The following is a 27,394-nucleotide window of genomic DNA, read 5'->3' on the forward strand; positions in this document are numbered from 1 at the left end:
CTGGGACTACAGGCACCCGCCACCACGCCCAGCTAATTTTTTGTACTTTTAGTAGAGACGGGGTTTCACCGTGTTAGCCAGGATGGTCTCGATCTCCTGACCTCATGATCCACCCACCTTGGCCTCCCAAAGTGCTGGGATTACAGGCGTTAGCCACCGTGCCCAGCCAAGTAGAGGCAGGGTTTCACCACGTTGGCCAGGCTGGTCCCAAATTCCTGACCTCAGGTGATACACCTGCCTTGGCCTCCCAAAGTGCTGCCATGGCAGGCGTGAGAGACCGCACCCAGTCAAAAAGGGTATTTTTTAACAATCCATTCCTCCCCCACTGATTTGTAATGCCACCTGTCATATATCAAATTTACACATATATATAGGTCTATTTCTGGGCTGTTTTATTGATCCATCTGTTTATCCCTAAACCAGTAACAAACTATCTTAATTATAGTAGCTTTACTGAGGTCCTACTATCTGATAGGTAGGCCAAGTCTCCTCATCTTGTCTTCAAAATTTTGCTAAGTATATTTCTGTTCCTTTATTTCTCTATATGAAGTCTACTTCTAGAACTGAATTAATCAAGCTCCTTAGTAAACCCTGCTGAATTCTGAGTAAAATTTAAAATTTTGGGGATACAAATGGAGGGTTTTTGTTTTTTTTTTTGAGACACAGTCTCGCTTTATCGCCCAGGCTAGAGTGCAGTGGCACGACCTCAGCTCACTGCAACCTCTGCCTCCTGAGTTAAAGCAATTCTCCTGCCTCAGCCTCCTGAGTAGCTGGGCTTCCGCCACCATGCTCAGCTAATTTTTGTACTTTTAATAAAGAGACCAGGTTTCGCCACGTTGGCCGGGCTTGTCTCAAACTCCTAACCTCAGGTGATCCCCCTACCTTGGCCTCCCAAAGTGCTAGGATTATAGGCGTGAGCCACCGCACCTGGCCCAATGCTCTATCTTTTCATTCAGGAAAATACAGATTCACGTCCTCATTTATGATGCAGTCCATAAGGACCCTGCCCATCTTTGTTTGGCTATATTGGTAGGTAACTAGTTTTTTTTTTTTTTTTTTTTTTTTTTTTTTTTTTTTTTAACTCTTGTGACTAGGATCAATCTTTCTCCCCCCTCTGCATTCTTCAATTGGGTATCACTGGGGCATGGAAAAACAATTATTTTTGTATGTTGATTTTGTTGGAACAACTTTCAAATTGTTGAACTCTTATTAGGTCTATCTGTTGTACATTCCCCAGTTTCTTTATACAGACAACTGAATCAGTCTCGTTGCTTTCTTTCCAGTTCTTATACCTCATTTCTGCATTACTGGACATGGGTCTGCCCCAGAATGTTCCCATCATTAACGGTAAGGCTGCTTAATATTCATCCTTAACTATGTTTGCTAAAGGTTTGATAAATAGCCCCTTACCAAGTTATTGTGGTTAAATTTCTCAAATACTTTTCTGAATCCAAGGCGAATGTGCTGTTCTTCTCCAATCATTTTATGTGTACACTGCAATAATAGATTTTCTGACAAATTTCTGGGAATACACCCTACTTGGTCATGATGTATTTCTCCCCGTTTATTTTAGCTACAATGTTGAAAATTTTTAGCTTCTGTATTCCTGAGACAGATCGGTAATTTTTTCTCATACTACCTTTCTATGTGTTTGTTCACTTGTTGTGAAGATCTACTAGTCTCATAAAATGATTTGGAGAGCTTTCTCTCTTTCTGTACTCCAGAAAGTCTGGAAAAACTTACCTGTAAAACCAACAGTTTAATGTCTTTTGGTGAGAGGAGACAACAGACAATAAGATTTTTTACTCTAGATCCACTTTCTTTAATAATTACTGACTACCTTAGCTTTCCTGTTTTGGAACAATTTTGGCTAATTATCTTTAATTAGAAATTTTTTTTCATTTCATGTTTTCAAATTTATTTGTGTGACATTGTTTATAGTACTTGTTATTTTTAAATTTCTACTGATTTGTAGTTATATCCTCTGTTTTTTTGTTTGTTTTTAAGACAGGCTCCCTTGCCCAGGCTGGCGTGCAGTGCCGCCATCATGGCTCACCACAGCCTCAACTCCTTGAGCTCAAGTGATCCTTCTGCCTCAGCCTCACAAAGTGCTAGGATTACAGGCATGAGCCTCCCCACTTAGCCTCACTTCTGATTTCTCTTTTTTTGTTGTTTTCATTTTTTCTGATCAGTCTTACTAGAGATTTGTGTACAGGTTTTCCATTTCTTCATTATACTGATAGTCTCTATTGTTCTTTTTTTTTTTTTTTTTTTTGAGACGGAGTCTTGCTCTGCCGCCCAGGCTGGAGTGCAGTGGCCGGCTCTCAGCTCACTGCAAGCTCCGCCTCCCGGGTTCACGCCATTCTCCTGTCTCAGCCTCCCGAGTAGCTGGGACTACAGGCGCCCGCCTCGTCGCCCGGCTAGTTTTTTGTATTTTTTAGTAGAGACGGGGTTTCACCGTATTAGACAGGATGGTCTCGATCTCCTGACCTCATGATCCGCCCGTCTCGGCCTCCCAAAGTGCTGGGATTACAGGCTTGAGCCACCGTGCCCGGCCTGTCTCTATTGTTCTTTTGCTTTTCTATTTCACAAATTTATATTATTCATTTCCATTTATTTTATTTTATTTTTTTTTTTTTTTGAGACGGAGTTTTGCTCTTGTTGCCCAGGTTGGAGTGCAATGGCAATATCTCAGCTCACTGCAACCTCCGCCTCCCGGGTTCAAGCAATTCTCCTGCCTCAGCCTCCCCAGTAGCTGGGGTTATAAGCGCCCGCCACCATGCCCAGCTAATTTTTTGCATTTTTAGCAGAGATGGGGTTTCACTATGTTGGCCAGGCTGGTCCCGAAATCTCCTGACCTCAGGCGATCCACCCACCTAAGCCTCCCAAAGTGCTGGGATTACAGGCATGAGCCACTGTGCCCGGTTCAATTTGTACTTTTTTTTTTTAAAGATCTGGCATTATTCACATCATTCTAAATATTTTGTAATTACTTTTTCCATGAGTATTTTTTTCATGTCCAGGCATTTTAACTATTATTTTAATGTAAATAACTGAATAACCCATAGTTACAGAATTGGGTCTGTGTAATCTCAATTCTAAGATAATGTATCTAAAAATAACTATACCTTGTCCCAGATACTATCCTAAATGTTTACAGGTATTAATTTACATGTTCCTCATAATAGCCATATGGTGGCTATTATAGGAATTAATTTATATGTTCCTCATAATAGCTAGATGGTGACTATTCAGGTGGGCTTATTATCCCCATTTCACAGTTGAGAAAATCAAAGCACAGTATGATTAAGTAATTTACCCAAGGTAACCCAGGCTACCAAATGCTGAGCTTTTAACTATTACGTTCTAGTACTGTATGTGATACCATCTTGTTCTTGGATACCAAGTTGTGCGTGTCAACTACAACTAAATTATTAACCTGATAGTTCAAAATGTCTATAGCTCTACTAATAACTTTTTCTGATTGTATTCTCTAAAGGTCAATTTTAATCTGCTACTGTATTTGTGAATGTCAGTTTCTCCTTGTAATTGTCATTATTAGTTCATGCATTTCATGACTATGTAAGGTGCATTCAAGTTCGTAACTATTACATCTTACTTATGCACTGTTTTTAGATAGGGTCCTTCTTTATCTCTATTAGTGGCTTTTCCCCTTATCCTATCTTTGTGATACTACACTTGCTATAGCAGCTTTCTTTTGGTTCGAATTTACATGATATACTTTTATCCCTTTATTTTCAATCTTTTTTATTTTCTTTTTTTGAGATGGAGTCTCATCTGTCGCCCACGCTGGAGTGCAGTGGTGTGGTCTCAGCTCACTGCAACCACCTCCACCTCCCGGGTTCAAGAAATTCTCCTGCCTCAGCCTCCCAAATAGAAGGGACTACAGGCGTGCGCCACCATGCCTGGCTAATTTTTGTATTTTTAGTAGAGACAGGGTTTCGCCATGTTGACCAGGCTGGTCTCGAACTCCTGACCTCAGGTGATCCACCCACCTCGGCCTCCCACAGTGCTGGGATTACAGGCATGAGCCACCGCGCCCGGCCTTCTTTTAAGACAGAGTCTCACTCTATCACCTAGGCTGGAGTGTAGCAGCATGATCATGGCTCACTGCAACCTCAACCTTTTGCGTTGAAGTAATTCTCCCATCTCAGCCTCTCAAGTAGATGGGACCACAGGCTCACACCACTATGCCTGGCTAATATTTTCAATCTTACCTTGTGGTTTGACTTTAGACATAGCTCTTACAAGTAATATAAAGTTAGATTTTTACAATCCAATGTGATAATCTCTTTTAAACATAGGTATCAGTTTACATTTACCAAGACTACTGATAAATTCCATTTTTATATTGTTTTTGCTTATTCTCTCATTGCTTCTTTTGTTCCTACTTTCTTCCTTTTTTTTGGGTGTGGGGAACAGGGTCTCACTCTGTCACCCAGTCTGGAGTGCCAGTTCACTGTAGTCTCAAACTCCTGGGCTCAAGTAATCCTCCCATCTCAGTCTTGAAGTAGGTGGGACAACAGGCATGCACCATCACGTCTTGCGAATTTTCTGAAAATTTTTTGTAGAGACGTGAGTCTCACTATGTTGCCCAGGCTGGTCTTAAATTCCTGAGTGCAAGCAATTCTCCTGCCTTGGCTTCCTGAAGTATTGGGATTACAGGCGTGAGCCACAACACCGGGCCTGTTCCTACTTTAATTCTTTAACTGTGTCTTTATGGCCAACAAATTCAGCAATACCACAGCTACATTATCTCTAAAACATCAATGCTGGAGCTGCCATCAGAAAACAAGGTCAACTTTGAACAGTTCATTTTCCTTAATAGGAAAATGAATGAGACGGGGTCTCATCTTCTTTTTTTTTTTTTTTTTTTTTTTTTTTTTTTTTTGAGACGGAGTCTCGCTCTGTCGCCCAGGCTGGAGTGCAGTGGCCGGATCTCAGCTCACTGCAACCTCCACCTCCCGGGTTTATGCCATTCTCCTGCCTCAGCCTCCCGAGTAGCTGGGACTACAGGCACCAGCCACCTCGCCTGGCTAGCTTTTTGTATTTTTTAGTAGAGACGGGGTTTCACCGTGTTAGCCAGGATGGTCTCGAACTCCTGACCTCGTGATCCGCCCGTCTCGGCCTCCCAAAGTGCTGGGATTACAGGCTTGAGCCACCGCGCCCGGCCGGGTCTCATTTTCTTAAGAAAATGAACACTAACTTTGTGACAAAGCACCCATTTGTGATAAAACACCATTATTGTGATTATTTTAAATGTCCGTAAGAGCAAAACCATCTCAAAGCAGTTTTTTGATTTACATTTATTTATTACTATTTCTGAGATGGAATTTCGCTCCTGTTGCCCAGGCTGGAGCACAATGGCACAATCTCGGCTCACTGCAACCTCTGCCACCCGGCTTCAAGTGATTCTCTTGCCCGAGTCTCCTGAGGCTGGGAGTAGCCGGGACTACAATCATGGGCCACCATGCCTGGCTAATTTGTATTTTTAGTAGAGATGGGGTTTCTCCATGTTGGTCAGACTGGTCTCAAACTCCCAACCTCAGGTGATCCGTCTGCCTCAGCCTCCCAAAGTGCTGGGATTACAGGCATGAGTCACCGTGCATGGCAGTTTTTTGCATGGTAAATAAAGATTCTTAAGATGCATAGTCTAAATTACAGGGTTTTTTTCCCTATTACTGATTCTAATTTTGTTCATGGTACTGGGGCAGAATCTTGGGTTTCAAGCAAATGGATTACAATGTTTCATAACCTTTGAGGCCTCCAGCTCTTTAATTTTGTCTTCAGCCTCTGTCAGTTTATCCTTCAAAGCTGCAATTTCCTTTTCCATTGGCATCACAACAGACCGAAGTTTCTCAGCATCTTCTTGGGCCTATGGTTAAAAAGAATTAAATGCCACGACTTATTCATTTACTGCTTTCCTAAGAAACTCTAAACCTTCCATTTGCTAAAACTTAGTATAACAAGTAACTCGACCAGGCACTATATTAACATTCACAAAACTGAATTAATGTCTAACTTTCAAATAGTGCATTACTTTGAATGTCAAGGTATAATTGAAGTTTTCCCAAATATTCCATTTAGAATTTGGGAATGGGAAAACTGATTGACTAAAACAAATTTGACTTCTTCATCAATTAAGAAAATATCCAATATATAAAAGGAAATACACATAATAAATTTTTTTTTTTTTTTTGAGACGGAGTCTTGCTCTGTCACCCAGGCTGGAGTGCAGTGGCGCGATCTCAGCTCACGCAAGCTCCACCTCCCAGGTTCACGCTATTCTCCTACCTCAGCCTCCCGAGTACCTGGGACTATAGGCACCCGCCACCACACCCGGCTAATTTTTTTTTATTTTTATTTTTAGTAGAGACAGGGTTTCAGTGTTAGCCAGGATGGTCTCGATCTCCTGACCTCATGATCCGCCCGCCTCGGCCTCCCAAAGTGCTGGGATTACAGGCGTGAGCTACCGCGCCCAGCCCATAATGATTTTTTAAATTCCTGGGTTACTAAGTTCATGAGACAATAATTTCTTATGAATAATGAAAGGGCTGATTATATTTTAAACACCCAAAATAGAATGATGTGTTTTCCAAAATGTTAGAAAATTATGTTGCTATAAAAAGGCCTCCATCCAATTAAACAGAGTACTTTAAATATTATTTTACTTTTACCATCTAAATGAAACAAACCCAAAGAATGACCCTTAAAACTATCATTGTTTTCCAAAGTCCATTCTCAAAAACATGGATTAAAAGGAACCAACTTACATAAACTAGTAAACTGGTGAGAAAACGAATTTTCATTTCTTATATATACATACACTTACACGCAGAGAAACAAAGGCAGGCTCAAAAAGTTGGCTTTTTTCCTTCTAGAGAAACTGAAAACCTATTTCACTGAATTTAAACGAGTGCAAACTTATCCTAAGTTGTGCACGATAGGGAAAAATATCATAAATGCCCAAACGTGAGGTGGATTTTCCCCAAAACACATATCCCTCAAAAAACAGGGGTTCAGATTCACTTTGTTTTCAGGTCCTTACAAAGTCATCATTTATTTTATTTTGAATTAAATACTACTTGGAAAAGACAAGTTAAAATATCTCAGTCAAGGCTAGTTTAGGATGCTGATAAAGGTCATCTGATAAAAAACAACAGGGAAAAAGAAGGAGGGAGGAAGCAAAGAAATGATCACAAATCAAGTTATTTATTAATATAAATATGACTTCACAATTCCAAGTGCTGAATGTCATCATAAACAAAACCTTTAAAGAGCACTTTTAAAAATGACAGAAAGGTCATTAAAAACAAGGAAAATCTGAGAAACTGTCACAGCCAAGAGGAACCTAAGGAGACATGACTAAATGCAATGTGGTATCCTGGATGGGATCCTAGAACAGAAAAAAAAAGGACATTAGGTAAAAACTATTCCAATCTGAATACAAAAATGGACTTAGGTAGTAAGAATAAATTGATACGGGCTTATTAGCTGTGACAAATGTACCATGCTAATATAAAATATTAACAACAGGGGAAACTAGGCATGGAGTATATAGGAACTATCTTCCCAATTTTTCAGATAATCAAAAACAGTTCTAAAAAAATAAAAAATTGTGGAAATCATGAATACACATACATTTGAAGAATGAACTAAGAATTAAAAACCGAAAAGGCATGATAAATTCAATTGAAAAGAAAAATCAATTACTAATTATTTTATATAATGTGATTTTAAATATGTGTATGCATATAAAATAATGTAAAAGTTCATTTAATTAAACTGGCTCAAAAGCTTTTAATATTTTCTCAATGATAAAATGTCTCACTTTACATTTAGTTGCCTTATGTTCAAGTATTATATGGTATTACATTCAAGCATATGTGGTACATAATGTGTGGTATACAGAAACCAAAGGACACTGAGAAAGAAGGAAAACTAACATCTATTCTAGAACTTCGCTTTAGACACAGTCATCAAGCAACAACACCCACTCAACTGATACTTAGGAATTCAAGCACCTATCTCCTAGACGCTATGCTAAGCATTTAGGATATACAAATAAAAAGCAAGCACATGTTCCCCCGAATCTATTTAAAAAAAAAAAAAGAGAGAAAGAGAAACTCTTGCCTTCATAGAGCTTATATTTTAGCAAGGAAAGAAAGACAGTAAACAATAAACACAATAGGTGAACTCTGTATAGTATAAGGAAATACGTGCTATGGAAAGAGAAAAACTAGAGAAGGATAAGGGAGACCAGAGTAGTGACAGGCGGCAGAGGGAAGTTGGCAGGTTGTGATGTTAAATGGCAGGTGGTCGGGATAAACCCCATGAAGTAGTGACATTTGATCAAAACTTTGAAGAAGATGACAGAGTTAGCCACAGATACAACATTATTTAGTACTATGTTTAGGTCTGTGTCCAAATAATTACTCTCACAGGAAATATCACAGTACTTCTATTACTTTCTATTACACAACAATATTAGAGCACTTTGCATTTGAATTCAAATATTTCTACAGATGAACACATTCCTTCATACCTTTTTCATTTCATTTTCTAAATTTTCCTCCTCTTGACCTTCAGACAGCCTTCTTCTTAAGTCAGCTATTTCCCTCTCTGCGGATTCTCTATACTGTGCCCACTGTGCTCGCTCCTGCTCCAGCCTAAGGTGGAACTGGTGCTCATAGTCACGAACTGTTTCTACAAAACATCACCACATATTTCACATCTAAGCATTATGAAAAAAAAATAACCTGGCACACGAAAATTTTTAAAGTTATATAAAAAGCTTACGTCTAATTTCTGGAAAATGTTTAATTCACTAAAAAACAAAACAAACTAGTTGTAGTTCTTATGATATATAGAAATAAGGGCTTTAAATCATCACTTCTAATCTTCACAATAAACCTGTGTCATGTATTATTTTACGAATGAGAGAATCTTAGGAAAGCTTAACTAGTCTGGCCAATGTTTCACGCCCAGAATGAAGCAAAGCTAGAATTCAAACTTAAGGCCAACTCCAAAATCTATGTTCTTAGACATATACTATGGTTCCCAAGGCAAATATAATATGTCGCCCCAATCCCACTACCTGAAAGTGTGAGAAAAGGGATATATTTCTGGAACAGTTTACTAAAACCCAAGACTGTAACTTGAGGCAAACTCTATAATCTCTTTAAAAAATGGCTTTCTCTTTGATACAATCCTAAAACATGGTCGGGCTCAGTGGCTCACACACACCTGTAATCCTAGCACTGTGGGAGGCAGACAGGAGGATCACTTGAAGCCAGGATTTCGAAACCAGTCTGGCTGACACGGCAAAACCCCATCTCTACCAAAGAGAGAAAAATTGCCAGGTGCGGTGGCTCACGCCTGTAATCCCAGCACTTTGGGAGGCCAAAGCAGGTGGATCACCTGAGGTGAGGAGTTCGAGACCAGCCTGACCAACAAGGTGAAACCCTGTCTCTACTAAAAATACAAAAATTAGCTGGGCGTGGCGGCAGGCACCTGTAGTCCCAGCTACTCGGGAGGCTGAGGCAGGAGAATCACTTGAACGCAGGAGGCAGAAGTTGCAGTGGGCCGAGATCGCGCCACTGCACTCCAGCCTGGGCAACAGAGCAAAGCTCTGTCTCAAAAAAAACAAAAAAAGAAAGAAAAAAGAAAAATTAATCCCAGCACTTTGGGAGGCAGAAGCAGGAGGATCACTTGAGGTCAGGAGTTTGAGATCATTTTGGCCAATGAGGTGAAACCCCGTCTCTACTAAAATTACAAAAATTAGCCAGGCGTGGTGGTGGGCACCTGTAATCCCAGCTACTGGGGAGGCTGAGGCAGGAGGATCACTTGAACCTGGGAGGTGGAGGTTGCAGTGAGCCTAGATCGTGCTACTGCACTCCAGCCTGGGTGACAGAGTGAGATTCTGTCTCAAAAAAAGAGAAGGGAAGGGAAAGGGAAAAGAAAAGATTATCTGGGTGTGATGGCACATGTCTGTGGTCCCAGCTACTTGGGAGGCAGAGGCACAATTGCCTGAACTCAGGAGGCGGAGGTTGCAGTGAGCCGAGATCGCGCCACTGCACTCAAGCCTAAGTATGTCAAAAAAAAAAAAAAAAAAAACATTATGTGACAGGCCCTGTTGATTGCCCATTAATTTCCACTCCTTCGTCCTTACTGGTAAGACTCCAATTTTCTTTAGGAAGTCAGTGTGTGCAATTTTAAAACTACATTGTCCAGTTTCCCTTGTAGTTATGAGTGACCACACACTTGGTCAACAAAGTGAGGGGGATATGCTGGGTAGTTCTAGAAAACTTTTGCTTTTCTGATGCAGACTGAAGGAGAAGCAGCTATTTTTCAGCTGAGGCAAAGATTAAGTTGAAAACCATATGCTAAGGATGAAAGAACAGAAGGGCTGAAGGAGTTTGAGGCATTGTTGACATCATGGAACCAACGCAACCAGGCCTAGGGTATCTACCTTTGGATTTCGTGTTCTGGGAGAAAAACGAACTCCTATTTTGGTAAATCACTGCAGTCAGGTTTGTTACATGAAGCCTAGAGTAATCTCTAGGTCATAGCTACATACTCAGAAACAGGGCTAGCTTCACCTGCCTTTTTATAAAGAGCACTAAGGCAAAAAGTGACACACAATTGCAAACACAGTGGAAAAAGTCATCACTATTTCACATTTAGAATATTAACTAGTCCAGGCCGGGCACGGTGGCTCACACCTGTAATCCCAGCACTTTGGGAGGCCAAGGCAGGCAGATCACGAGGTCAGGAGATCGAGACCATCCTGGCTAACACGGTGAAACCCGTCTCTACTAAAAATACAAAAAATTAGCTGGGCTTGGTGGCATGTGCCTGTAGTCCCAGCTACTTGGGAGACTGAGGCCAGAGAATCGCTTGAACCAGGAAGGCAGAGGTTGCAGTGAGCCGAGATCGTGCCACTGCACTCCAGACTGGGCGACAGAGTGAGACTCTGTCTCAAAAAATAAAAAATAAAACAGAATATTAACTAATTCCAGGAACCCAAAGATTCAGTGACAACTTACTTTGTTTCATCATCATCTTCTCAGAAATTTGGGAAGTAATTAAGCACTAGTGCCAAAAGGAGTCTGAGACTAAACTATGTCTCTTCTTTTAGATGAAAGGTGGCAGCCCATGAAGCCTACCCTAGCCCATAGGCCATTCTACCCAACACAGTGTAGTGAAGATTTCATATACAAAATTTCTTAAAAAATCTAAGCCAGGCCGGGTGCAGTGGCTCACACCTGTAATCCCAGGACTTTGGGAGGCCAAGGCAGGTGGACCACCTGAGGTCAGGAGTTCAAGACCAGCCAGACCAACATGGAGAAACCCCATCTCTACTAAAAATACAAAATTAGCCAGGCATGGTGGCACATGCTTGTAATCTCAGCTACTTGGGAGGCTGAGGCAGGAGAATCGCTTGAGCCCAGAAGGCGGAGGTTGCAGTGAGTAGAGTGAGCTGAGACTGCACCACTGCACCCCAGGCTGGGCAACAGAACGAAATTCCATCTCAAAAAAAATTCTAAACCATATGGCCAAACTACACTGGAAGGGCAATAATTAGCTGAAGCTCATCAGTGTAAACAGTTACTTTACCCTTTGCATGGCAGCTCTCTCTACTCCAGCACATTCCCTGTGCCCATACAGCTTTATTATTTGACATTACTAGCCTGCCATCTTAGAAGACATCGACTTTTAAGCCTTACGAAGTACAGTCCTCATTTAATGCATTATCTCTATAACACTCCTATTATAACTCTCCATTATTAAGTTAGATACCATTGATATACCCATTTATGTTATCAGTGACTTCTCTTTTATCTGAAAGTATATCTTGATGATGACAGTACATAAAACCACAAATGAAGCTCTGGATATATTTTAAGATTCTCTGAAAATATTCTCAATCATCAGAATCGGGTATCTTAGAAAATCAAAAAATTGATCTGTTTGTCTTTACCTTTCATAACAGCCTGAAGTGAATCAACTTCTTCTCTCCACTGTCTTTTCACTTCATCTATAGCTTCTTGCTTGGTGTTCTCAGAGACTGTGGCAATCGCCTTAATGTTCTCCATCTCTGCTTGAGCTTCCCACAGCTGGGTTCGAAGGTGTCCCAAATCATCTTGTGCAGCTTGTAATACTGCATTTTGCCTTTTCAGATCCTCTGGAGAGAAAAGTAAAAGACAGTCCATGAATGTTCACTTTCATCAGACTGGCATTCCGATAAAGAAATAAGGTTTTAAAAATATAAACATACAAAATGACCCCCTTTTACTAGAGATGAGACTTAAGGTATGCTGGGTATCACAAACCAATTGCTACTATCTATCTAATGATCCAGTGGTTACGGTCATGGTTTTAAAGCTCAATTGACACATTCCCGTCTGCTGACTAAATGAACTTGGTCATGTTATTTAATCTCTCTGATCTAGGTTTCCACATCTGCAAAATGGAAGTTAAAAATAGCCACCTCACAAGGTTGTTGTAATGATAATTTATTGGAAATGCTAATTAGTACAGTACCTTCTACAAACATTGAAAAAATGTTTAATAAAAGAGAAAAGGGCCGGGCGCAGTGGCTCAAGCCTGTAATCCCAGCACTTTGGGAGGCCAAGACGGGTGGATCACGAGGTCAGGAGATCAAGACCATCCTGGCTAACACGGTGAAACCCCGTCTCTACTAAAAAATACAAAAAAAAAAACTAGCCGGGCAAGGTGGCGGGCGCCTGTAGTCCCAGCTACTCGGGAGGCTGAGTCAGGAGAATGGCGTAAACCCGGGAGGCGGAGCTTGCAGTGAGCTGAGATCCGGCCACTGCACTCCAGCCTGGGCCACAGAGCGAGACTCCGTCTCAAAAAAAAAATAAAATAAAATAAAATAAATAGATAAATAAATAAATAAATAAATAAATAAATAAATAAAAGAGAAAAGAAAGCCAGAGCACGTGGCAGTGACTACACCTATGTTCTTTAAAGTTAGCATTAATTTCTCAGCTCCCTCTTACCATCTTTTAAATACTAAGTTGATGTAATGTGCCTCCTACATGGTTTAAGCCCAGGCAGAACATATGTTTGGCCAAACTGACTTCAAAAAAAAGATGAACTTATTAACAGTATATGGGGATGTGTGATTGTTTTCCCATACCCTTAACAACAGTCACTATTTTCCGTCTTTTAAAACTTCTTGTAAATATCATGGGTAGCAAATGGTCATTTTAATCTACATTTCCCCTGTTAATAAGGAGTTTGAGCATCTTTTCATATATTTACTACTGACTCATTTCCTGTTTGGTGATACTCTTTACATTTGCTTCTAATGAATGATTTTCCTTCTGATCTGTAAGAGCATTTTATATATTCTGGATATTAAATCTGTCTTCTCTTACAAAACTTTTCCCAGTCAGCTGCTGTGTTTCTTTAAAAAAAAAAAAAAAAGTTAAGAGATAGGGTCTCAATTGTCGCCCAGGCTGGAGTGCAGTGACACAATCACAGACCACTATAACCTCAAATTCCTGGGCTCAAGCGATCCTCCCACCTCAGCCTCCTGAGTAGCTAGGACTGCAGGCATGCACCATCATGCCCAGCTAATTTTTGAAATTTCTTGTACAGGCAAAGTTTCACTATGCTGCCCAGGCTGGTCTTGGCCTCCTGGGCTGAAATGATCCTCCCGCCTCAGCCTCCCAAAGCACTGGGATTATAGGTGTGAGCCACTGTGCCTGGCTTTAACTTATGTCTTTTAGCATCTCAAGTTGTAAGGTATTTATGAAAAAAAAATTGTTCATCTTTATAAAATTATCAATTTCCTCTCCAAAGCACAATAAGTAAGCCAAACTGACCAAGAAAATAAACTGATTTAAGATCTAACTCTACCACTAACCAGCTGTATGACTTTAAGGAAATCACAAGACTCCCAAGCCTCGGTTTCCTCATGAAGACAGTGGCAATACTTTCTTGCATAAATTTCTAACTACTTATAAAAATCCAACATTAAAATAAAAGAACTTTTAAATGTTGTGAAACATTCATTGTTATCAAACAATCACAGGAGTTAATGATTTGGTAGTCCAAGTTACAGAGGGAAATACCTAGTCATGCTAAGTTGTTTTGAAATCTTTACTCTCTCAACATCAGTTTCCATCGCTCTTAAAATACTCTGAATCTCTAGCCAAAGACAGTTTTAAGAACATTAATTACAAAAAGGAATTGTGTAAAGTCGCTTAAAGATGGACACCTAGGAAGTCGTGGTAGGCATGCAACCAGGACTAACCCAGAAAATTATAAACACGTGAAACCACAAAGGAAAAGTTTATGTGTGTCAACTCTATATTCTGAGTCTCAAACTATTTCATAAAAAGTGAAAAAAAGAAAAAGCATTATTTCTGGGATACTTGATTCATTTTTGGGTACTACAATTTTTTCAAGGCTCAAGTTTATATACTTAACAGGTCCTCGTGCTAATTACCTCTGGTACTTTTGATTTGTTGGAGATTGCCCAGAGGTATTCACTACCATGCTGTCATTATGAAAAGAAAAACTGTAAACAAATACCAAATCTAAATATCCATTTTTGGCACTTAAAAGTGAAATAGAGAGTCTGGAGGAAGACTTGGTGAACACTAACTTTAGTTATTATATATGAATATATACTATATGCGAATGTTATATTTATATATATAATACAAAAAAACAGGAGACAAACAGAAGTTTAAGATAAAGTCAGAAAATCTTAATTTTTTGTAGTAAAGCATTTCAAACATGTTTGTCAATAGTAGGAGTTCCAACATTCGTTTATTGCTTTTACTGCTGTATATGTAATTATAAAAATTTTCAAGCATATTCAGAAGTTGAGGGTATATTACAACAATCCTTCATACAACTTTCACCAAGACTCAACAGGAATCAAGATTTGCCATGCTTATTTATTTTTTTGAGACAGAGTCTCGCTCCTGTTGCCCAGGCTAGAGTGCAGTGACACGATCTTGGTTCACTGCAACCTCTGCCTTCTGGGTTCAACAGATTCTCCTGCTTCAACCTCCCGAGTAGCTGGGATTACAGGCACGTGCCACCACGCCTGGCTAATTTTTGTATTTTTAGTAGAGACGGGGTTTTGCCTTGCTGGCCAGGCTGGTCTTGAACTCCTGACCTCAGGTGATCCATCCGCCTCAGCTTCCCAAAGTGCTAGGATTACAGGTGTGAGCCACCACACCCAGCCTGCCATGCTTATTTAAACTATCCTTTTTCTTTCCCATAGTATTTTAAAGCCCCAGAAATATTACATTATTTAATGTACTGTACAGATGCATCTCTAAAAATATGGAGAGTTTCTTATATAAACAAAGTGCCACTGTCACACAAAACAAAATTAATGACTGCCTGATAACTAATACCAAATCTCTGGTAAAACTTCTCCAATTGAACAAAAAAAAAAAAAAAGAAAGTCTTTCTGAATATTTTGTTTAAGATCAAAACAAGATTCAAGTACTTCATTTGGTTATACTAATGTGTGTGTGTGTGTTTTTTTTTTTTTTTTTTTTTTTTTTTGGAGACAAAGTCTCACTCTGTTACCCAGGCTGGAGTGCAGTGGCGCAACCTCTGTCACCCGGGTTCAAGCGATTCTCCTGCCTCAGCCTCCCGAGTAGCTGGGATTACAGGTGCCTGCCACCACACCTGGCTAATTTTTGTAGTTTTAGTAGAGACAGGGTTTCACCATCTTGGCCAGGCTGGTCTTGAACTCCTGACCTCGTGGTTCCACCAGCCTCGGATTCCAAAGTGCTGGGATTACAGGCGTACGTCACTGCGCCCGGCCATTTTTTTTTTTTTTTTTTTTTTTTTTTAAGATAGCGTCTCACTCTGTCGCCCAGGCTGGAGTGCAGTGATGCAACCTCGGCCCACTGCAGTCTCTGCCTCCCAGGCTGAAGTGATCCTCTCACCTCAGCTTCCCACGTAGCTGGGACTATAGGCATGTGCCAATACACCCTGCTGACACCTTTGTATTTTTTTGTAGAGAGGGGGTTTTGTCATGCTGCCCAGGCTAGTCTCCCTAGGCTCAAGTGATGTGCCCTTACAGGCATGAGTCACTAGGCCTGGCCTATAGTAATGCTATAAAGCATTACAAACTACTTCAAGCACAGAAACAATACAAAAAGTTCTATAATGGGCACCTATTACCTATCACCTAGACCTATCATTTTTAATATTTTGCTACATCTCCTTCCATTTCTTTTTAACTTCAGGAAACAAAATATCACAAAGACCCAACCTTCCTCTGAAGTAACAACCGTAGGGAATTTAGCTTTATCATTACAGTGCATATATGTTACACCTTTACTTATGCTGCAGGTTTTAAAACCTTAATGTTCTTTTGCAGTTACTTCTTAGCCCTCAACATTGTTGACTGTTGATAACTACTTCATTCATTAATTAGAATACCACAGTCTCAATATATCATATACTATGTTGACAGGTATTCAGGTGTGAAACTGAAACCTGCTTTATCTGTGCAGATGTTCTCATTGTCCTATGCCCACTGTCCCAGTCTTTTCCCATCCTGACAATGCCATCTTTGTCATATTTCAAATTTCCACATTTGTGAGGGTTTGATCTGGGGAACTCTGTTCTATAAAAGTTGTCTATTTTCATGCCAATACTTTATATACTGTCTAAATTAACATAGCTTTATACTGTTTTGTCTACTTTTGTCTATTTTTAAATGTTTATATAAGAAAAAGTTTAACAAAAAGGCCATCATCATTTTGAATAAGTGGGGAAACTTACCGTACCAGATATCAAAAACTATTATAAACTTCATGTATGCGCCAGCCACCTCTAGTAACCATACACTCATGGCAAATCATCCCCAATCCATCCATATGCACTCCATATATATTATGAGACAAATCTCAGACATAGTCATATGCAAAATAATCACGTTTTAGTCAACAACAAAAAACATAAATGACAGTGGTTACATGGATTATAGGGGCTGAAAAATTCTTATTGCCTAGTGACATCTAGCCATGGCAACATCATAGTGTCACACATCTTGTTTATGTTTAGCTATGTTGCTTTTTGGGTTTGTTTTTTGGGGTTTTTTTTTTTTTTTTTTTTTTTTTTGAGACAGAATCTCACTCTGTCACCCAGGCTAGACTGCAGTGCATGATCTCAGCTCACTGCAACCTCCGACTCCCAAGTTCAAGCGATTCTCCTGCCTCAGTCTCCCAAGTAGCTGGGATTACAGGCATGTGCCACCACACCCGGCTAATTTTTATATTTTTGGTAAAGATGGAGTGTCGCCATGTTGGCCAGGCTGGTCTCGAACTCCTGAGCTCAGGTAATCCACCCACCTCGGCCTCCCAAAGTACGGGGATTACAGGCATGAGCCACCATGCTCAGCCTGTTTAGCTATGTTTAATACAAAAATATCACTGTTATAACTGCCTACGGTATTCAGTAATGTGCTGTACAGCTTTTCAGTTTAGTAGCAATAGGCTATACCATGTAGCCTACATGTGTAGTAGGCTGTACCATCTAGGTGTTTGTCAGTACACTCCATCAGGTTTACACAAGGACAAAATCACCAAATGATGCATTTCTGAGAATGTATCGCCATCACTAAGCAATACATGACTGTATTTTCTTATTTTTTTTCAATAATCTTTTTAGCAGTTTCAGGTTCTCAGCAAAACTGAGCAGAAAAATAGAGGTTTCCCATATGCCTCACAGCCCTGTACATCCACACTCCTCTACTATAGGCACCCTGTACCACAGTGGCACATTTGATACAACTGATGAACCTACACTGGTACATTATCATCACCCACTTAGTTTACACTAGGGTTCACTCTTAATGTGGTACATTCTATGGGTTTTAACAAATGTATAACGACATGTTCCCACCACCATAGTATCACATAAAATAGTTTCACTGCTCTAAAAATTCTCTGTACTCTACGTATTCACCCCCTCTTCCTCCTACCCCTGGCAACCACTGATCTTTTTTTGTTTTGTTTCCATAGTTTTGTCTCTTCCAGAATGTCATATGCTTGGAATCATACAGTATATGGCCTTTTCAAATTGCCTTCTTTCACTTAGTAGTATGCATTAACTTTCCTCCATGTCTGTTCATGACTTCATAGCTCATTTCTTTTGAGCATGGAATAATCCATTGTCTCAATATACCAGTTTATTCATCTATTAACCTACTGAAGGACATCTTCCATGCTTCCAAGTTGTGACAATTATAAATAAAGCTGTTATAAATATATTTGTGCAAGTTTTGGGGACAAAGCTTCTGAAGTCATTTAATTACATACCAAGGAGCATGACTGCTGAATCAAAAGGCAAGAGTATGCCTAGTTTTGTAAGAAACCACTAAATTATATCCCAAAGTGGCTACGTCATTTTGCATTCCCACCAGCAATGAATGTTGTTGTTGCTCCACATCCTCCCCAGCATTTTTCGGTATTGGCAGTATTCTGGATTTAGGCCATTCTCATAGTCTAATAATCTTTTCATCTACTCACTTGACATCTGTATATATTCTTTAGTGAGGTGTTTGGGTCTTTTGCCCATTTGGTAATGGGGCTGTTCATTTTGTTACCATTGCATCTTATTTTTATTGATGCATAACAGAGGTACATAGTTCAAAGTACATGTGATAACACATTAATGTAACTTGTAAAAATCTAACTGGGTGTAGTTGGGGTATCTATCACCCTAAATATCTGTCGTTTTTTTTCATCCCCATGGCACCAGGGGTTGTCTTTTCTTTACGCTAGAACCATTCGAATTCTTCTAGCTATTTTGAAATCTAGAATAGATTACTGTAAACAAGAGTCACCCTATTGATCTGTTTAACACTATGTCTTATTTCTTCTATCAAACCATATATTCATACCCATTAAGCAACTTCTCTTCATCTCCCAGCCCAGCTTTCCCTGACCTTCATACCACCAGTCTAGTCTGTCTTCTCACGAGCGCCCACAAGTGAGACCATGTGACACTTGTCTTTTGGCGTTTGGCTTCTTTCATTTGACATCATGACTTCCAGTTCCATCCATGTTGCTGCAAATGACAGGATTTCATGCGTTGTTTTTTTTAGACGGAGTTTTGCTCTTGTTGCCCAGGCTGGAGTGCAATGGTGTGATCTTGGCTCACTGCAACCTCCACCTCCCAGGTTCAAGCGATTCTCCTGCCTCAGTTTCCCAAGTAGCTGGGATTACAGGCATGCACCACTACGCCTAATTTTGGGGGAGGGGGGTTGTTTTTGCTTTTTGAGTAGAGATAGGGTTTCACCATGTTGCCCAGGCTGGTCTTGAACTCCTGAGCTCGGGCAATCCACCTGCCTCGGCCTCCCAAAGTGCTAGGATTACAGGCATGAGCCACCACGCCCAACGATTTCATTTCTTTTGGATATATACCCAATAGTGGAATTGCTGGATCATACAGCAACTCTTATTTTAGTCTTTTGAGGATCCTCCATACTATTCTCCACAGTGGCTGTACTAATTAACATTCCCACCATCAGTGGATGAATGCCTTTTTGATAAAAGCCATTTTGACTGCGGTGAGAGGATATCCCATTGTAGTTTTGCTTTGCATTGCTCTAATGATTAGTGATGTTGAGCATCTTTTCACATACCTCTTGGCCATTTGTCTTTTGAAAAATGCCTGTCCAAATATTTTGCTTGTGTTTAAATAAGATTTGCTTTTTGGTGACTGACTTCTTCATATATTGTAGTTATTAATCCCTTATGAGATGGGTAGTTTGCAAATATTTTCTCCCATTCTGTGGCTTGTCTCTTCACTTGGTTCCCTTTATTGGCAGAGGCGTCTTAGCCTGATGTAATCCCATTTGTCTATTTTTGCCTTTGCTTTGAGGTCTTACACACACACACATCTCTGCTCAGACCAATGTCTATTTCCCCAATGTTTTCCTCTAGTGGTTTCATAGTTTCAGGTCTTAGATTTAAATCTTTAATCTATTTTGACTGTTGTGTATATGGAGAGAGATGGGGCCTAATTTCATTCTTCTGCAAATGGTTATCCAGTCATCCTACCACCACTTATTAAAGAGACTCTCCTTTTCTCACTGAATGTTCTTAGTGGCTTTGTTGCAGATGAGTTGACTGCAAATGCATGGATTTGTTTCTGGGTACTCTATTCTGTTCCATTAGTCTATGTGTCAGTTTTTATGCCAGTGCCATGCTGACTGGGTTACTATAGCTTTGTAGTACATTTTGATGTTACATAGTGTGATGCCTCCAGCTTTGTTATTTTTGCTAAGTACAGCCTTGGCTATTCAGGGTCTTTCCTGGTTCCATACAAATTTTAAGATTTCTTTTACTGTTTCTGTGAAAAATGTCATTAGTATTTTGATAGGAATTGTATTTAATCTGTAAATTGCTTTGGGTAGTATTGTCATTTCAACAATATTAACTCTCCTAAATCCATGACCATGGAATATCTTTCCATTTGTATGTGTGTCCTCTTAAATTTCTTCATCAGTGTTTTACAGATCTTTCACTTCTTTGGTTAAATTCCTAGATATATATGTGTGTGTGTGTGTGTGTGTGTGTGTGTGTGTGTGTTTTGTAGTCACTGTAAATGGGATTGCTTTGATTTTTCAGACTGTTCACTGTTGGTATATATTCATGCTAATGATGTTTGTGTATTTTGTGTCCTGTGACTTTACTAAATTTATCAGTCTAAACACTTTTTTGGTGGCGTCTTCAAGTTTTTCAAAGTATAAGATTGTGTCATCAGGCCAGGGCGCGGTGGCTCAAGCCTGTAATCCCAGCACTTTGGGAGGCAGAGACGGGCAGATCACGAGGTCAGGAGATTGAGACAATCCTGGCTAACATGGTAAAACCCCGTCTCTACTAAAAAATACAAAAACAAAAACTAGCCGGGCGAGGTGGCGGGCGCCTGTAGTCCCAGCTACTCAGGAGGCTGAGGCAGAGGAATGGCATAAATCCGGAAAGCGGAGCTTGCAGTGAGCTAAGATCAAGCCACTGCACTCCAGCCGGGGCAACACAGCGAGACTCCGTCTCAAAAAAAAAAAAAAAAAAGATTGTGTCATCTGTGAACAAGACCAACTTAACTTCATGCTTTCCAATTTGGATGCCCTTTATTTCTCTTGCCTAACTGTTCTGGCTACAATTTCCAATACCGTATTAAATAAAACTGGTTAAAGTGGGCATCCTTGTCTTGCTCCAGATCTCAGAGGAAAGGCCTTCAACTCTTCCCCATACAGTATGATGTTAGTTGTGGGTTTGTCATGTATGCCCTTTATTATTTCGAGGTATGTTCCTTCTACACACAATTTGATGAGGGTTTGTATCATACAGATGTTGAATTTTACTGAATGCTTGTGCAGCATCTATTGAAATAACCATATAGTTTTTGTTGCTTTTTTTGAGACAGTCTCACTCCATCACCCCGGCTGGAGTGCAGTGGCATAATCTCAGCTCACTGCAACCTCCACCTCCCAGGTTCAAGCGATTCTCGTGCCTCAACCTCCGGAGTAGCTGGGATTACAGATGTGTACCACCATGCCAGGCCAATTTTTTGAAATTCTGGTAAAGACGGAGTTTCACCACGTTGGCCAGGCTGGTCTCAAACTCCTGGCCTCAAGTGATCCGCCCACCTCGGCCTCCCAAAGTGTTGCGATTACAGGCATGAGCCACTGCACCTGGCCAACCATATGGCTTTTGTTCTTGATTATGTTAATGTGATGTATCACATTTATTTAGTGTGTATACTGAACCATCCTTGCATCCTCAGGAGTAATCTACTTGATCATGGTGATTGATCTTTTTAATATGTTGTTGAATTCAGTTTGCCAGTATTTTTTTCAAGGATTTCTGTATCTACTGTGTAGTTTAATTCTGATGTCTCTTTGTTGACTTGCTGTCTGGATAATCTGCCCATTAGTAAGAGGGGAGTGACAAAGTCCTCCATTATTGTATTGCAGTCTCTCTCACCAGTCAGATTAGTTGTTTTATATGTACTTGAAAGTACCAGCATTAGGTGCATATATATTTATAATTGTCCTCTTGCTGAATTGATCCCTTTATTGTTATATGACCTTTTTTGCCTCTTTTTACACTCTTTTTTTCTTTTGAGACAGTCTCACTGTCACCCAGACTTGGCCTGCAGAGTGGAACCATCATAGCTCACTGTAACTTCAAACTCCTGGGCTCAAGGAATTCTCCCACCTCAGCCTCCCAAGTAGCTGGGACTACAAGCATGTGCCATCATGCCTGGCTAATTTTTTTTGAGATGGAGTTTCACTTTTGTTGCCCAGGCTGGAGTGCAATGGGGCAACCTCGGCTCACTCCAACTTCCACCTTCTGGGTTCAAGTGATTCTCCTGCCTCAGCCTCCCAAGTAGCTGGGATTACAGGTGCCCGCCTCCATGCCAGGCTAATTTTTTGTATTTCTAGTAGAGACGGGAGTTCACCATGTTGGCCACGCTGGTCTTGAACTCCTGACCTCAGGTGATCCACCCACCTTGGCCTCCCAAAGTGCTGGGATTAGAGGCGTGAGCCACTGCACCCGGCCTCCGGGCTAATTTTTACAGTTTAAATTTTGCTTTAGAGATAGGATTACCCAGGCTAATCGCAAACTCCTGGCTTCAAGTGATCTTCTCATCTAGGCCTCCCAAAGCAATGAGATTACAGGTATGAGCCGCTGCACCTAGCTTTTCTTACGTCTTAGATTTTAGTCTATTTTAATCTAACATAGGTATACTTACTTACTCCTTTTTTGGTCTCCAGTTGCATGAAATATCCTTTTCTAGCTCTTCACTTTCATTTTATGTGTATCTTTACAGGTAAAGTGGGTTTCTTTCTTGGGTTTTTTATTTTTTTGAGACATGGTCATGCTCTGCTACCCCAGGCTGGAGTGCAGTGGCACAAATACGGCTCACTGTAGCCTCAACCTCTCAGGCTTGATCAAGCAACTATCCTGCCTCAGCCTACTGTGTATCTGGGACCACATGCACATGCCAGCATGCCCAGCTAATTTCTGCTTTGAGATAGGTCTCACTCTCTCATCAAGGCTGGAGTGCAGTGGCACAGTCACAGCTCATTGCAGCCTTGACTTCCTGGGCTTAAGTGATCCTCTCACCTCAGGCTCCCAAGTAGCTGGGACCACAAGCACATGCCACCACATCTTGTACTTTTTAGTAGAGATGGGGTCTCACTATGTTGCCCGGGCTGGTCTCGATCTCCTGGGCTCAAGCAATCCTTCCACCTTGGCCTCCCAAAGTGCTGGGATTACAGGTGTGAGCCACTGCACTCGGCCAGTTTTATTTTTTGTAGAGCCAGGGTCTCACTATGTTGCCCGGGCTGGTCTCAAACTCCTGGTCTCAAGTGATCCTCCCACCTCAACCTCCCAAAATATTGGGATTACAGGCATGAGCCACTGCACCCAGCCAAAGTGGGTTTCTTGTAGGCAGCATATAGTTGTGGCTTCTTTAACCATTCAGCCACTCAGGCTTTAAATTGGAGAACTGAATCCATATACATTCAGTGTTATCTGTAAGAAAGGACTTAAACTACTGCCATTGTATTGCTTGTTTTCTGGTTGTTTTGTAACTCCTCTCTTCCTGTCTTTGGGGCTAAACGATATTTTCTGGTAGTATGTCTTAATTCACTGCTTTTGATTTTTTTTTTTTTTTTTTTTTGAGACGGAGTCTCGCTCTGTCACCCAGGCTGGAGTGCTGTGGCCGGATCTCAGCTCACTGCAAGCTCCGCCTCCCGGGTTCACGCCATTCTCCTGTCTCAGCCTCCCGGGTAGCTGGGACTACAGGCGCCCACCACCTCGCCCGGCTAGTTTTCTGTAGTTTTTAGTAGAGACAGGGTTTCACCATGTTAGCCAGGATGGTCTCGATCTCCTGACCTCGTGATCCACCCGTCTCGGCCTCCCAAAGTGCTGGGATTACAGGCTTGAGCCACCGCGCCCGGCCACTGCTTTTGATTTTTAGTGAATCTATTATAGGTTTTTGTTTTGTCTTTATCACAAGGCTTACAAAAAACATCTTGTAGATAACAAGTTAAAGAGAAGACATCTTAAAAAATAGAAACAAAAAAGTGGGAAAAAAAACCTCTACAACTTAGCTCCACTTTCCCCACATTCTGAATTTTACTAGTCTCAACTTACACATATCTACATTACCTATCTCTGAATAGGCTGCCATAGCTATTATTGTTCTTGGTAGATGTGTCTTTTGGGCTTTATACTAGAGTTATCAATTGTAGTATTAAGAGTCTAACTCTGTCCATGTCTGAGTCTGTCCATGTACTTAATTTTACCAGTGTGTTTTATACTTTTTTTTTTTTGGTGTCTTAGCATTTTTAAAATTTCAAATGGAAGAACTCCCTTCAGCACTTTTTGTGGGATGGGTCTAGTAGTGGTCAATTCTCTCAACTTTTGTCTGGGAAAGAATATATCTCTCCTTCTTATCTGAAGGATAACTTTGTTGGATATATGATTCTTAGATGTTCAATTTTTTTTTTCTTTCAGCACACTGAAGATGTCATTCCAATCCTTCCTTACCTTTATGGTTTGTACTGAGAAGTCTGTTGACAGACTAACTGAAGCTCCATTAGGGTTATTTGCTACTTTTCTCTTGCTGCTTTTAGGATCCTCTCTTTGTCCTTGACCTTTGAGAGTTGGTTATTATATGCCTTGGGGTAGTTTTATTTGGGTCAAATTCCTTTGGTGTCCTCTGGCCTTCCTGCATGTGGATATTTATATCCTTCCCAAGTTTTGGAGAGTTTTCTGCTATTTCTTTGAATACGCTTTCTACCTTTGCTCTTGCTCAACTCCCTCTTGAAGACCAACAATTCTTAGCTTTGGTCTTTTGAAATACTTTCCTACATCCTGTAGATCATCTTCATTGCTTTCATTCTTTTTTCTCCTCTGTTTTTTCAAACAGCCTGTCTTCAAGGTCACTGCTTCTTTCCTCTGCTTGATCCATTTTGCTAATGAAAGCCTCTAATGAATTTTCCAGTTGAGAAAATATATTTATCAGTTCTGAGACTTCTGTTTAATTTAATTATTTCAATATCCTTGTTAAATTTCTCTGGTAGGCTGGGCTTGGTGGCTCACACCTGTAATCCCAACACTTTGGGAGGCCAAGGCAGGCAGCTTGAGGTCAGAAGTTCAAGACCAGCCTGGCCAACATGGTGAAACCCCACCTCTACTAAAAATACAAAAATCAGCCAGGTGTGGTGGTGGGCGCCTGTAATTGCAGCTACTTGGGAGACTGAGGCAGGAAAATCGCTTGAACCTGGGAGGCAGAGGTTGCAGTGAGCCGAGATTGCACCACTGCACTCCAGCCTGGGTGATGAAGTGAAACTCCGTCTCAAAAAGTAAAAAAATACATACGTGACAAATTTTTTTTTTTGAGACGGAGTCTCGTTCTGTCACCAGGCTGGAGTGCCGTGGCAAAATCTCAGCTCACTGCAATCTCCGCCTCTGGGTTTGAGAGATTCCCCTGCCTCAGCCTCCCTAGTAGCTGGAATTACAGGTGCACACCACGCCTGGCTAATTTTTTGTATTTCAGTAGCGACAGGGTTTCACCATGTTGGCCAGGATGGTCTGGATCTTCTGACCTCGTGATCCACCCACCTCGGCCTCCCAAAGTGCTGGGATTACAGGTGTGAGCCACCACTCCCAGCCTAAACTTTTTAATTGAAAAATAATAATTGTACATATGTATTGGGTACAAAGTGGTATTCTGATACATCTATACATTGTGAAATGATCAAATCAGTGCAATTAGCATATCCATCACCTCAAATATGGTAAGTTACACATTGATTTTTGAATGTTGAACCAGTCTTGAGTACCTACACAAATGCCACTTGGCTGCCGTGTGTAACTTTTATACATTGTTGGATTGGATTTGCTAAGATATTGTCAAGGAATCTTGCATATATGTGCATGACAGATGTAAGTCTGTAGTTTTCTTTAAATGTCTTTGTATGGTTTTGAGACTAGGATTATGCAGACCTCACAGAACGAGTTAGGAAGTATTCCCTCTGTTTCTATCTTCTGAAAGATTATAGAGAATAGAGACTCAGAGAGATTGGTGTAACTCATGGTATAGTGTCTTCCTTAAATGGCAGATAGAACTCACCAGTGAACACAACTGGGCATAGTGCTTTCTTTTTTGAAAGGTTATTAATCATCAAGTTGTTCCATAATTTTCTCATATTATCCTTTTACTATATATGGGATCTAAAGTGCAGTCTCCTCTTTCATTTCTGATATTAGTAATTTCTCTTGTGCTAGTAATCTTTTTTACTTAGATTGGCTTACTGTACTTTTTTGTAACAACTTCATACAGATATAATTCACATATTACTTTTCGCCTACCAGTAACCAATCAGTAATTTTGGTAGCATACTCCCACTGGGTATCCTCCAACTTAATTCTGACACTATTGACCTGGAAATAGTATCAGATCACACAAGCTGAAAATTCAGTCTAACAAGACTGAAGCCCACTTCTGATATCAATTGTAAGCTTTAAAATTATTTTACCTGTGTTTCTGACTGACCAGCTATAAATTGAGGTTCCTACAACCATCTCCTTAGGTTTGATTAATTTGTCACTGGGCTCACAGAACTCAGGGAAACATTTATTTGCATTTACCAGATTATTGTAAGACTATTTTGTTACAAAGGGTACAGAGAAAAAGGTGTACAGGACAAGGCATGTGGGAAGGGGCATGGAGCTTCTGTGCCCTCTCTGGGGCACCACCCCTCCAGGAACCTTCACATCTTCAGTTACCTGGAAGCTCTCCAAACCCTATTCTTTTCAGTTATTACAGAGGCTTTATTACATGGACATGATTAAATGGCCACTAATGATCAACTTAACCTTTAGCTCCTCTACCTGGAGGTTGGGAGGTAGGGTTGGAAGTTCCAACCTCTAATCCTGTGTTAGTCTTTCTGGTGACCATCCCCTATCCTGAAATTACCTAGGGACTGCCAGCCATCAGTCAGCTCATTAACAAAGACACTTATCCCTTTATATATTTATATATTTGATATCTATATTATGTATATTATATATATTTATATATATACACACACACACACACACATATATATATATATATATATATCTTTTTTTTTTTAATGGAGTTTCACTCTTATTGCCCAGGCTGGAGTGCAATGGCATGATCTCGGTTCACCATAACCTCCGCTTCCTGGTTCAAGCAATTCTCCTGCCTCAGCCTCCCGAATAGCTGGAATTACAGGAATGTGCCACCACGCCCGGCTAATTTTGTATTTTTAGTAGAGACAGGGTTTCTCCATGTTGGTCAGGCTGGTCTC

General features: G+C 40.6%; 1 protein-coding gene across 4 annotated transcripts in view; it reads right to left on the minus strand.

Annotated features, from left to right (window-relative positions):
- The window catches only part of RABEP1 (rabaptin, RAB GTPase binding effector protein 1), a 113,623-nt gene that overhangs the window by 42,350 nt on the left and 43,879 nt on the right, over positions 1-27,394 (minus strand). For 3 of the 4 annotated variants that reach the window (XM_010355845.2, XM_030923324.1, XM_030923325.1), the window contains 3 exons: positions 12,005-12,208; positions 8,567-8,727; positions 5,777-5,896 (listed from right to left, as the gene is read on the minus strand). In XM_010355845.2, the coding sequence (XP_010354147.1) occupies positions 5,777-5,896; positions 8,567-8,727; positions 12,005-12,208 (485 nt within the window). Of the gene's footprint in view, positions 1-5,776; positions 5,897-7,214; positions 7,418-8,566; positions 8,728-12,004; positions 12,209-27,394 lie in introns of those variants that run through there. The other variant, XM_030923326.1, reaches the window with a different exon arrangement.

The sequence above is a fragment of the Rhinopithecus roxellana genome, chromosome 19 (assembly GCF_007565055.1).
Source record: "Rhinopithecus roxellana isolate Shanxi Qingling chromosome 19, ASM756505v1, whole genome shotgun sequence".
Taxonomy (NCBI): Eukaryota; Metazoa; Chordata; class Mammalia; order Primates; family Cercopithecidae; genus Rhinopithecus; species Rhinopithecus roxellana.